This window comes from Cucurbita pepo, chromosome 11, assembly GCF_057944985.1.
Source record: "Cucurbita pepo subsp. pepo isolate OVF chromosome 11, ASM5794498v1, whole genome shotgun sequence".
Taxonomy (NCBI): Eukaryota; Viridiplantae; Streptophyta; class Magnoliopsida; order Cucurbitales; family Cucurbitaceae; genus Cucurbita; species Cucurbita pepo.
This window is the reverse complement of record NC_141808.1, coordinates 2,571,299-2,584,241: the sequence shown is the minus strand read 5'-3', so window position 1 is coordinate 2,584,241 and position 12,943 is coordinate 2,571,299. Positions and strand designations below refer to the sequence as shown.

Below are 12,943 nucleotides of genomic sequence, written 5' to 3'. Positions count from 1 at the left end.
AACAATAATTATTTATTTGTTTATTTAAGTCGATTTTAAAGCATTGAAAAAGAAAAACCGAGGATCATATGAAGAATAATCCTTGATCCTTGTCTCCTATACTGTTCCTTTTTTTGGCTCCTTGATCCTTGTCTCCTATACTGTTCCTTTTTTTGGCTTCATGAGAAATGATGCTTCCTTTTTTTGGCTCCTTGATCCTTGTCTCCTATACTGTTCCTTTTTTTTGGCTTCATGAGAAATGATGCTCTTGAAGCTCCTAGTGAAAGAAACTAAAATTTCATGGCTCCTTCATTCCTTTACTCAAAGATTGTTGTTGGAATGTTCGTGGCTCAGGAAGCCAATGAGCATTCAAAACACTCGAAGACGTTCTTAGCCTTAGTCTTAGGGACCCTGACATTCTCTTCTTATCATAAACTAGAAGTAATTCTTCTAGAATAGATGTACTTAAAACTCTTATAGCTATTTTGATGTTCATAGTGTTAGACGAACACGATTTTCCACAATGGTACGATATTGTCCACTTTAAGCATCAACTCTCATGGTTTTGCTTTGGACTTCCTCAAAATGCCTCGAACATCTTTTTGGCTCATTTCCTAAACTAGCCAATTGCATTTAGAGATCCATATGGGCTACTACTCATCTCGATCTGTGCATGTAGAATCACAGGCTAATATAACTCATTTGGTTTTCCCTGGAAGGAAAAGGTTCTCTCCTAAAGCTTTTAAATTTGAAGAACACTGATCTAATGATGAATCATGCAGAAACATCATTCAAGAAGCTAGATTTTGGAAACTGAATGTCAACCATCCCAGTACCTAGCTGCAAATTTAAAGAATGTTTCCCAGGGACTCCTCTAAATGGTAATGAAGTTTTGAGGTTGAGATTTCTGACCTCGAACGAAGTCGAAAACTCCCGCAGTTTTTTCCCCTCGTATTTTGCAAACACATATTTGCTGTAAGTTCAGGGAATGAGTCATTGACATAACACAATGCATAAGATGAACAAAAGATATAACTCTTTGAAACCAAATAAGGACTGTTATTTACAAGACAGCATCAAGTTTATTGATATAGTCGAATAATACCAAATTAAACAGAATACTTGATATAGTCGAATAATACCAAATTAAACAGAATACTTGATATAGTCGAATAAACTTGTTAAAGCAGAGAAACTCAGTCCTTCGTGCTGCTCTTGATCCACTCTAGGTACTCCATGCTGCCACCATTGATAGGCAAAGCAATAACTTCAGGCACCCTGTGTAAAAAAGATAGAGGTAAATCCTTGGAAGGGATAAAATAGGGCTTTTAAACATATAACTAGCTTGTTTTCTCATCATTTTTACCACAGTTTTCATATTTCCCAAGTAAAGATTTCAATTCTTATCTTTACCACAGCTTTCATCTTTCCCAAGTAAAAATTTAAATTCTTAGATAAATTTGAAAAACAAGAACCCAGAGGTCAAATACAGTTTATAAGCTTAATTTCAAAAACCAAATACGGTCCATTATCTCATTTTTTATAATGGTTTTATTATTATTATATTTTCTTTTGGTATTCTGCTACTTAGTTTTCAAATTTTAGCTAAGATTTTACAGTCATTCATGAAAATAATGACTAACAAAAAAAAAAGGATATCAGCAAATGAATATGGTTAACAAAATAAAAATATTATCCTTAAAACCCCTAAATGTCTAGCCGATAAGCTGAACAGTTCACACATTGTACCCGACATTGAAAATGAGAAACACACACACAGACAGCAACAAACAAAACAAAAGACAAAAACAAAGGAAGAATGTTAGGCTTACTCGTATGGGTGATTTGCCTTGACATGATCTGTCAGGGCTCCCAGAAGTGATTGCCTGGTCTTAATAATCAGAAGTTCCTCAGCGTCTGTCTGGATCTGCGTCAACCAGAAACAAAAAGCCTACAGTTAAATTCTTTTTCTGGAAAAGACATACAAGTGATCACATACTTGATAACTATATAGCAATTTATGAAAATGAGAACCATACCTCTCCCTTCCACTGGTAGACGGATTCTATACCTGCATATATAAAGTATTCATTAGACATCTGAAAAGTCATATTACTATAGGCAGTTGCAATAAATAAAAATAAACCTCTAAAAGAAAAGAAATGCATTGTGAAAATTGGGAGAAAAAAAAAATAAAACGGGGCTGTGAAAACGTCTTGATGCATCACTTCTGTTTGTGAAATCACACGGTCTGAAGTGCCAACAGATGAAAAGGAAAGCAATTCTTTTTTTTTTTTTTTTTATAAGAAAAAGGAAAGAAATTCTGTTCCCAACATGATCAAGTAGAGTATTTATAACAAGTTTCCTTCACTCAAAAACAGCATTTATTCCAGGGAAGATCCATCAATTTTAAATGGTCAGAAGCAACTTTATTTATATGAATAGAGAACTTAAAGGAGGATAACAAATGTTCTGCTAGCATGGATTATAAATATTGTTGAACTAATATCTTTTCCAAACTATGAAGAATGCATTCTTTCACTTTAAGCTGACAAGCAGCAGGAGAAGATGCACATACCGGGAACTATGTTAACACAAGCAGCAAGTTTTTCTTTGACAATGCTTTCAGCTAGTTTCTTACCTGTAGAAAGAATGTGAACGAGTGAGATAAGAAACATAACATCTACTAAAATGTAAATCCTATAGTACTGAAAAGTCAGTTAATTCTACAACCTCCCTTTCTCTACCCATTGCCCAACCAATCAGTCTTATGAAACACATTACACCTTAGCTTGGGCATTAAACACCAATCCAACGCTTTCTAGACACTTAAATTACATGGTTAGACATATCATTTTCTTTTTAAAAAATAAATAGAAGCAAGTGGTCACAACGGAAAAAATAGAGGAACTTATTGGATTGGAATATGAAACATTGGATTAATTTATTATGTTAATTTAATTTTAACAACAATGGAGTAGTTAATAAAATAAAATTCTATATTTATCAAAACCTTAATCTTTTTAAGTATAATTCTGGATTTTTAAATTTCAAACTCAAAATTGGATACACCGGCATAAATATGTTGATCTTAGAATTTCTACTATTTGGATCACTAAATCCACAAACCGTTTAAAGAAATATATGCCAAACAGATATTTGTTGAACCCATTTAACCCAGAGAATTCAAAAGCATAAAACATACTCCATGTTAAATACCAAAAAGACCCTTACTATCTTAGAACATTAATCATCCAAGTGAGTCGGTCCCCGTTAAACATTCTTTAACACCAGAAGAAAACAAACCATGCTACATATTCTTTTTTGTTCTTGGATAAGAACACATGCTATATATTCAACAATAATATATATACATCACAGCATTTCCTAAGCTACAATATACTTCATCATCGGCCTACCGAGTCTGGTCATTATTAGTACAATGCGCCAATTATATATATATGTCTAAATCATAATCAACAAGATCCTATCAAGTATCAACACTCAACTCCATCGTAGCCAAGTACAGTAAAGACATTACTAGCATAAGAAGTACAATACTGAAACCATATCGTCAATTACCATACTATTCGATCAACATACAACTATGTTACCATCAACCAAAGTGTATATACCGCTGCTACAAGAGCCTGACACTAGATTGACTGACAAGCAACCAAGTCAAATGCCGAACACGAGATATTGGAAACCTCAAAACAAAAGGCATCGCTACGATAAATATCTATGCTAATCCGATTATAATATCTTGTTCCAATTTACAAGATGCCAGTGAATGATCAATGAATTCCAAACCACAAAATAACGCGAGACTTCTAGAGCAGAGAGAAAATACAGAACCTGCTTCCCTGTTAGGAACAGTGACATAAACAACAATGCTAGGCACCGCGGCACTATTCCCTTCCATTTTTATCAAATGCACGTTCCTAGCAGGTCCTTGACTTCCAAACGTCGATCTGATATACGTTTTCCGTTAGCAAATCAACATGAATACAAATCAAATAAAGAATCTAAACAAAATAACCAGCAACTAAAGCAAATTCACAGCAAGAAACAATCGTGGAAGAAATGAATCAGCGAAAAGAAGTACCTCAAGAGAGGTGCGAAAGGCAGCGACAGAGCGGAGCCCGTTTTGGAGACGAAGAGATTGGAGAATCCGAAGCTCAGTACGCAAAACGCACCAACCAGAGGTAAACGACGTCGTAGGACAGAGGGTGATAGCAATGGAGTCGCGACTCTGCTGCAGAGAGTAAAGGCCATTTCGTTTTTATAGCGCTAATCGTGTCGCGCCTTTTCGACGCTCCGGCTTGAGCTTACTTGCTGCCTTCACTTGGGAATTCGAACAAACCAAAGCCTTCGGTTCTGGAAGCTACTTTACTTCTTACCCCTGATTCTTCCGCCATTGGGCCTACCACTTTATGGGCCCAATCCAAAAGCCCATATAGTATGCATAAAGCCCTTTTCTTATTTTCAAGTGGGCTTTCGGCCCATAATGCAAATTTTTTATATTTTCAGTTGAGAATTATATAAATAATTAAAATAATATAAGAGCGAATTAATTTGCTTCATCAATAATTTCACATAATTATTAATAATATGTGGTAATATTTATTGAAAGATTATTGGGAACATGCTATTTAATATACAACAACTATTGAAAATCATTTAATATCTTTATATCAACATGTTATAATACTTTTATTAATTAAAAATAATAATAATCAATCAATATTTTTTTTATGAGATCAAATGCCTATTAGGAACGTTCAAAAGGCTTTCCGTGTTTGGTCACAAAGATTAGCTCGAGGGAAATAATTGATATTGAAAGTGAATACGACTTATAAACTACGTGTAAGTCAATCTTAGACGTGTATCAAACCTCCCCTTAATTTCAAACAACACATCAATACGACCTGACACGTACTCATATATCAAATATGAAAACATATACAATATCCTTATAAATTAAATGTTGTTAAGAACCGTTCAGCTGATTGAAACTCTAATGCTTGTAAGTAATTAAAAGTTGCACATTAAAAATACGCATCTATCTTGATGATAAGTGATATGTATTTATGGCTATGCATAGATTACATAGAGTTGAACAAGGTTTAAGGTTAAAAAGACGAAAATATGGCATCAACTTTCAAAGTTTAATGATATGGAAATCAACCCAAGGGAAAGTATGGAACGGATTACCTCGATGATCAAGATCAAGAGTAAAGAAAACTCATTTCTAAACTCGTGATTCGAATCATTCCACAAGAGGTTTAATCAATACCACTTGAATGACTCTACATGTAAGTTCTAAACACAAGAATTTGGAAAGAAAGTTTAGCTCTCAACAAAGTTAAAATATAAATTCTATTCTTAATTCCAAAATCTGATATCTAATAAAAAAAAATAAGGTTTTATATAGCCTTTACAACCTTAACCTATGTCATACATAACTCCCAGATTAAATTGGCTAGTAAATGAGAAATGCCCATAACATTCATATTAAAATGGTTAGTTACTCCATCATTAACTAACCATTTTAATATGAATGTTATTAAAATGGTTAGTTAATGATGGAGTATAGTAACCTAGAACCTTAACTTCTATATTAACTAGTTTAAATATGACAAACAAATAGTTAAACTATAATTAAATAATGCAATGAATAAAATGTGCTTATTAGTCATCCTTAGACTAGTTTCATAAATTCAGCGGAGTTCATTAAATGCAACTTAAATTGCATTTAATTCATCTCTTTCTTGAACCTCAATTTTGCACAACATATAAGAGAGGTCTCCAGTGTTTTCTAGAATTTCCTTTGACGAGCTCACCATAGCTTAAATATAACTTTATAAGGTTTGTTGTAGCTTTTTGGATCTCGTCCTTATAATTAAACCTTGAGGTATGGAAATTCCTTGTTCGTGGTTCATATCATCTAGGGTTAAAAAGACGAAAATATGGCAAAGACATTTTAGGTCGTTTTAGACCAATATATTTATTTATAATTTGAAAAAACAATTACAAAAATTAAAATAAAATAAAATAAAGAAATTACATAACTCACAATTATCCCATCAATTAAGGATTAATTTAAATTAAGGTAATTTATATATTCGTATTCAGTATTTCATGTCTGAAACTATATTATTTTAAGAAATACATTATAATACTTAAAATTTTTAAAATAAAGTTTTTATTAATTTAATATTCGGTAAAGTTATTGCAAAATATATTATATATTATATATTATGAGTTGGACAATTCAATATTTTAACAGAAATAATCTGTCCACTGTCTCATCCACTTAATAATATTCACAATAAAAGTAATCAACCAACTTTTATTCATTTAATGTAATATTTTTTATTTATTTATTTTAACAATACGATCCAAATTGAATAATTAATTCTTTTTATAAATAATAATTATTATTTTATGTGATGTCCCACGTTAGTGGGGAAGGAGAACAAATCACCATTTATAAGGGTGTGGAAACTTTCCCCTAGCAGACTCGTTTTAAAGCTTTGAGGGGAAGCACAAAAGAGAGCCCAAAGAGGACAATATATGTTAGCGATGGATCTGGGTCGTTACAAATGGTAGCAGAGCCAGATATCGGACGATGTGTCAGCCTTCTCGTTGTTCCCTAGAGGGAAGTAATGACGCTGGCCCCAAAGGGGATGGATTTGGGAGGAAAGAGTGCTAGCGAGGACGCTGGGCCCCGAAGGGGGTGGATTGTGATTTGAGGAGAAGCCCGAAAGAGAGCCCAAAGAAGACAATATCTGCTAGCGGGGATCTGGGTCATTACACTTTATCTACGAATTAATGTTTAATTTAATTTTAAAATTTATTTCTTTATAGATATACATTTAAATTTTGAATATACAGATATTGAGGGAGGAGTGGGAAAATGTTTGAATCAAATGGCTGAGATTTGTCGTAGAGAGAAAAGATGAAGCGGACGTTCAGGATTTGCTGTGGGATTGGATTATGGAAGCCCAGCTTTGTAGTGCACGTGTCTATAAAGGCCCTTTGAATTAATTAACTTAATTATTTAATATACTGAAAAACCCTTTTTAATAATGCCACATGGGATTTAGTTTATTCAAGGGGTGAATCTCAAGGCCAAATGGTGGAATTTAGATCCCTTATAAATGAATTCTCACAATCCTTATTATTATTATTATTTTAATTATCCCTTCAATTATTGTTTTATGAGAGAATAAGAGATGGAGTATGATATAATATAATATGTTTCATGGATTAATATGAATGTGACGGTCAGTTCGACAGTCGATTTAGTTGATTTACTGTTCGAATAATCAATTTAATATATTATCTTTAATTTAATAATGACTCGAGTCATTTTATCCAAATTTAAACTAATTTAGGATCACGAGACACAAATTTGAAAATTGAGAAAATTGTGAGACATTTTATAAATTCTGAGACCTAGACTTGTAACGGAATAGAAAAATTGAGAATTTATGAGACGCTTTTAAATTTTTATAAATAAAAATTATAATTTAAGATATATATATATTTTTAATTATATATCATTGACTACCATTTGATTGGTCCCGGAAGATGTAAAGAAATCATAGTTTATGTCATGTATTTAAAATAATATTGAAAATGAAGGAATCTAGAGTCATCTCGTATTTATAATTTAGAGGCACGTTTTGAAGAATCTAGTGGAGGAATTGGTTTGAAATATGGATGAATAAAATGCAAACCAAACACGACCGGGTCTTGAGATCTGAATAATGTTTTTTTTTTTTTTTAAGAACAAAAAATTAATAGCTAAAGTTAATATAAATGAGCAAGCTCGGATCTCAAATGGGTTATCAAGTTAGGACAATTAAAGAATACACTCTCGATTGGTATAAGGGTTTTTAGAAAGACCTAAAATCATGAGAGTTTATGCTCAAAGTTGACAAATATTGTACCATTGTGGAGAGTTATGGTCTTTAACATGATATCAAAGTCTTGCCAATAGAATCCTCAGATATCGAACAAAGAAGTTGTGAGTCTCGAAAGTGCAGTCAAATGTGACTTAAGTGTCGAACAAATGGTGTACTTTGTTTGAGGGCTCCAGAAGAGCTGAGTCTCGATTAAGGGAAGGTTGTTCTAAAGCTCTAGAGAATGAGACCTCAAGAGAAGCTCTATGGAAGGTCGTATAATTGTGTAGGGTGGTGGTTTCTAGTACAATAAACACTGGACATCGTCAAGTATGCTAAAAGCACGTACGAAGTAAGTCCACCTCAAGATAAGTGTTCTCTTATTTTGACTTTTTTATAGTCTTCGAGATAGGAATGGGTTATTTGTCTTATGAGAATAGAACGACATAACTTTTGAGGACTCGAGAACAGTCACGACGGAGAGGAGTTTCTCTTTTAATCTCGAAGAAAATAATTAACCTCTTAAACAGACACGTTGCATAGATTAGGCGAAAAGTGTTATATTCCAAAAGCAAGAGTATATGGGGCATGCGAGTGTGAGAGGGGGAAAAGGCAAAATTCCAAAGGTAAAAAAGAGCATTTCAAAAGGGATTCGAGTCGCTGTAAAGTGTGTTTAGGGTTACCCTTAATTGGGGATTTAGTGTTGGGTGAACCCAAGAACAGAGCATCCTAACACACAAACGTTGTTACCAATGTTTTGGGATCAAATTTTAAGGTTTGGATTTGTTTACTACTTTATAAAAATAAAATAAAATAAAAATGTCTAATTAACGCTCCTTACAACAATACCAACAAGAGAGTAAAGAACGAATGATCTTCCAATAAAAAAAAGTGATCGAGTCTAGCTCGAGAGAGACAGTGAAAAACTTAGTGTCAATTTTGTCCTTATCTCTCTTTTATAAGTTACAAAATATATATCCTCATCTTGTCCCTTTAACCGAGGTAATTATGACTTGACCATCTGAATAATTATAAATTTAAAATTTTATCAATACACTCTTATTTATCTAATTGATGCGCTCATAAAAATTTAAATTTTTTTACTTTTTTGTTCGAGATTATAATATTTAATTAATTTGATTAGGTTTAAATTGACACGAACAACCATTTAAAATTTGTAATATTAACAGCGGTAAGTTAAAAGGGACAAAATCAAAACGTTAAAACGTGCAAGAATAAACCAATCTAGTCATAGTTGTTTGGTCAAAGATACCTTAATTTTTCGTGCTAATATATATATAAATAAAAGAAAGAAAACATGTATGATAAAGATAGGAAGAGTGTAATTTAATGGTAATAAAATAAAGATAAAGGTTAAAGTGTGACATTGTTACCTAACTTTGGTAATTAAACTATAGTCTATAAATTAATGAATGTTAGTAAAATTTGTATTTACTTTTAAATTCAAATGATTTAAGTGCACCCAATGTGAAAAAAAGCAAAAGCCACTGCAAATAATTAAAAAAAAAATGCTGGAAAATTAAAATAATTGAAGCCTTTTGTTATATTATATTCAATTAATTTTAACATAATACGTGTTGTATTATTTTAAACGGTTTTCTGTATAGATGCAGACAAATTATGGAAAATATCATAATTAAAAAAAATTATATGGATAAATTAAAAATATATATATATTAATGATTTTATAAATATAACAAAAAGTAATATATATATATACTAATTAGTGATTAACGAGATAATCAATTGTTTAATTTTATAGGATTATGACACGTAAAGTCATAAAATATAATTTTATAACTCTAAATTGAAAGGTTCAAACCCGAATTTTAAGAAAGATTAAAATTATATAAAATAAATTATAAAACATTTTAAAATTATATAATGGATTAATTAGGTGGTAATCCGTATATTAGGGAATGTGTTTATGTTAATTATAATATATATATTTATATACGAGAAAATACCAAATATTTGGACAAAAAGTCAGTATCAGTTTCGTAAATTTAGGCGCGAAAAAGATGGGCCCACCACCCCAGACAGCAGCTCCTTCTGATTCTGACATAGGACACGTGTCAGCATGGGACGAGAAAAACAGCAACCTGGTACGTTTGGCTCCTCTTCGTGTTTAAATTACAATTCTAACCCTCTTCTACTAATTAAATTACCCCATCGTGTCCCCTGTTTCTCACGTGACGCTTGAGTTGAGACTGGCATTTCAAATGTATCGCCACGTATTATTATTTTAATTAATGCAATTCCTAAATTTGAAAAAGATTTCCAAATTATTTTTGAAGGAAAATAAAGGAAATACACTAAATAGTTAATTTACCATTTTAATTACTATCATTTTCATTTTACAATATTTTATTCATCCTCGAATGTTCAGACATTTTATTTGATTCCAACAACGTCCTCCTCCTTCTCTTGCCACTTTATGACGCGAGTCGTATGGGAAGACTCGTTAGTACGATTTTTAGTGGGGTATGGATAAAATACGGGCTTTGAATCGAAAAGACCTAACAAAATAAACCCTTATCTCGGATTGGAGATGCTAACAGTGTGGAATGTAAATCAAAGTCTCGAACTCGAAGGAATTGCTTCCACATTTGATTCAATAATCAAAACGACGTTTATTATTACATGTATCTCAATATTTCAATTCCTTCTCTGAGATCCCTTGTTTTCCCCTCTCGCTCTAAGAATCACGCTCTCATCCTTCTAAATGCCTTGCAATTGAACTCCAAGCTCCATATCACAAGTAAAGCAAACCCTAATGATTTAAAGAAATTAGTAGGAAAAAAAAAAGAAAAAAAAAATGTGTGTTGGGTCGGGTCGGGTCGGGTCCGGAGAGAAGGAAGCGATGGCTTCTCTAACCTGTCTTCTTCTGTGCATCTGAGAGAGAGAGGTTTTGTGGTTGTGATTCCTTATATGTCCATTCCCCATCTTCCTTCTTTAACCTAAAAAGGAACGCCCTTTTCATCCCCTTCATAGCCTCCTTCTCTATTCCGCCAGTCTTTTCAGGCCCCATCTTCCACACCTCAGCTCCACGCTAAACGACCATACACATTACACTCCACAAGAACAAGCCCCTCTGCTACCCAATACCCTTTTTGTTCTTATTCCCTTCAAAATCCAACCGCAATCCATAATCGCCCGCTTCTGCCTTCTGCCCTCTGTTTTTCGCAGTCCAAAACAGAGAAAAGGGGTTTCTGATGGCGCCTTATTATCTTAGAACTCACCGGAATCGGAGCCACCGCCGCGGTGCCTCCGATGGGTTGCCGTTTATCAGCGATGAATGCTTGATTGAAATGGTTAAGAAGGAAACCCATCACTTGCCCCTTGATGGGTACCTCGGGAAGTTCCACAGCGGCGACTTGGATGTCCGAGCAAGAACAGAGGCCGTCGATTGGATTAAAAAGGTGTGTATTGGTCTTGATTCGAAGATTTTCGAAGTTTATTTCTTCTGTTCTTCATTGATCAAAGCTTAATATCCAAACCCATTTCTTCATTTTTCTTGATCAACAGGTGAGTACTCATTTCAGATTTGGACCTCTCTGTATATACTTAGCCGTAAACTACTTGGATCGCTTCCTTTCTGCTTATGATCTACCCGTAAGGACGACCATCGTCTTCGGTTAATTCATCGTATCGATACGATTCGATGTCTAATTGTTGTTGTGCCATTTGCAGAAAGGCAAAGCTTGGACAATGCAGCTGCTTGCTGTGGCATGTATGTCCCTTGCAGCTAAATTGGAGGAGACAGAAGTCCCTCTCTCGTTGGATTTACAGGTTCGACGATTGTTTCGATACTCGTTTGATCGAAAACGATTCACATTTCGCTAATAACGATCGGATTCAATCACAGGTGGGTGGATCAAAGTTTGTGTTTGAAGCAAGAACCATTGAAAGAATGGAGCTTTTAGTGTTGACAACATTGGGATGGAGAATGCAAGCAGTTACACCTTTCTCGTTTATCGATCATTACCTTCAAAAGATCCACGACGACGAATTCTCTCTCGAAATGTCAATCGGGCAATCGAGTCATCTACTCTTGAACATTATACATGGTGCTATTTCGTTTTTGAACGTAATCGTTGTTGTGTCGATGAGTTTCGAAATGGTTTTGATCGATCTTTCTTATAGGTATCGAGTTCTTGGAATTCAAACCGTCGGAGATTGCAGCAGCTGTGGCGATATCGGTTGCGGGGGAAGCTCAATCAGTGGACCCTGATAGAGCAATTCATCTCCTAATTCAGCAGCTCCAAATGGTAATAATATAGATAAGAAGTTGATAGTTTGTGGAACATGATCATAATCTGATGCATACATTTATGTGCAGGAAAGAGTTCTTAAATGTCTTAAGTTAATCGATGACATGTTCGTCTGCCGGGGTGGGTCGGGGAAGGGCTCGAGAGCATCGATGTCGTCGGAGCGACGGAGCCCGAGCGGGGTGTTGGAGGTGACATGCTTGAGCTATACAAGCAATGATACAGCAGTTGGGTCATGTGCTAACTCAGATGCTACAAAGAGGAGGAGATTGAACAGACCCTGTGAAGTAAATTTTTGATGTGGTAATTTTAAAATAACAGCGGTAATTTTAAAGGAAGGGGAGGAGGAAGTGGTAAGTGTTTGATTTTGAGATACACTTTCTTCTACGTGGCTAATTTGTATTGGTTGAGACCGAAAAAGGAAAAACAAAGAAATAAAAAAAAAAAAAAAAAAGTGAAATTGTCTATTTTTTTTAATATAAATTATGGAATTATTTAATATATATTTTGTTGAGTCATTTAAATAGTGTTTTGTAAACGCACTATGGGCAGAGTTGTGTTGACTATTGGTCTAACTATGACTGGGTTTTGTTCTTTGGCTTATTTGTTAAAACCCCATCCCAATAATAACAATAATTAAATTTTAAATTTTAAATTTTAAAAGAGGAAAAAATATTTTTTGTTTTTTTTCGCATGGAGCAATAAATTTGGTGTGAAAACCTTTCCCTAATAGATGTTGGATGATGAAAGTTCCACATC

The 12,943-nt window shown here is 33.7% G+C and overlaps 2 protein-coding genes across 3 annotated transcripts; one reads left to right on the top strand and one right to left on the bottom strand.

Moving 5' to 3' along the window:
- Positions 1-998: 998 nt before the first annotated feature.
- On the bottom strand, positions 999-4,341 carry CUTA (Nitrogen regulatory PII-like, alpha/beta). The gene is made up of 6 exons (XM_023689811.2): positions 4,088-4,341; positions 3,838-3,953; positions 2,558-2,620; positions 2,019-2,050; positions 1,812-1,906; positions 999-1,257 (listed from the first exon to the last, which is right to left on the bottom strand). Exons 1-6 carry the CDS (start codon positions 4,255-4,257, stop codon positions 1,176-1,178), a joined length of 558 nt encoding a protein of 185 aa, XP_023545579.1. The 5' UTR covers positions 4,258-4,341; the 3' UTR covers positions 999-1,175.
- A 6,475-nt stretch (positions 4,342-10,816) lies between these two features.
- Positions 10,817-12,711, top strand: LOC111805808 (cyclin-D2-1). 2 transcript variants are annotated; one of them, XM_023691041.2, is made up of 6 exons: positions 10,818-11,335; positions 11,442-11,528; positions 11,607-11,705; positions 11,782-11,983; positions 12,060-12,184; positions 12,256-12,708. In XM_023691041.2, exons 1-6 carry the CDS (start codon positions 11,129-11,131, stop codon positions 12,481-12,483), a joined length of 948 nt encoding a protein of 315 aa, XP_023546809.1. In that variant the 5' UTR covers positions 10,818-11,128; the 3' UTR covers positions 12,484-12,708. The 2 variants fall into 2 exon arrangements, with proteins under 2 accessions (XP_023546810.1, XP_023546809.1); XM_023691042.2 differs by lacking the exon at positions 11,442-11,528 and having other exon boundaries at positions 10,817-11,335; positions 12,256-12,711.
- Positions 12,712-12,943: the final 232 nt, after the last annotated feature.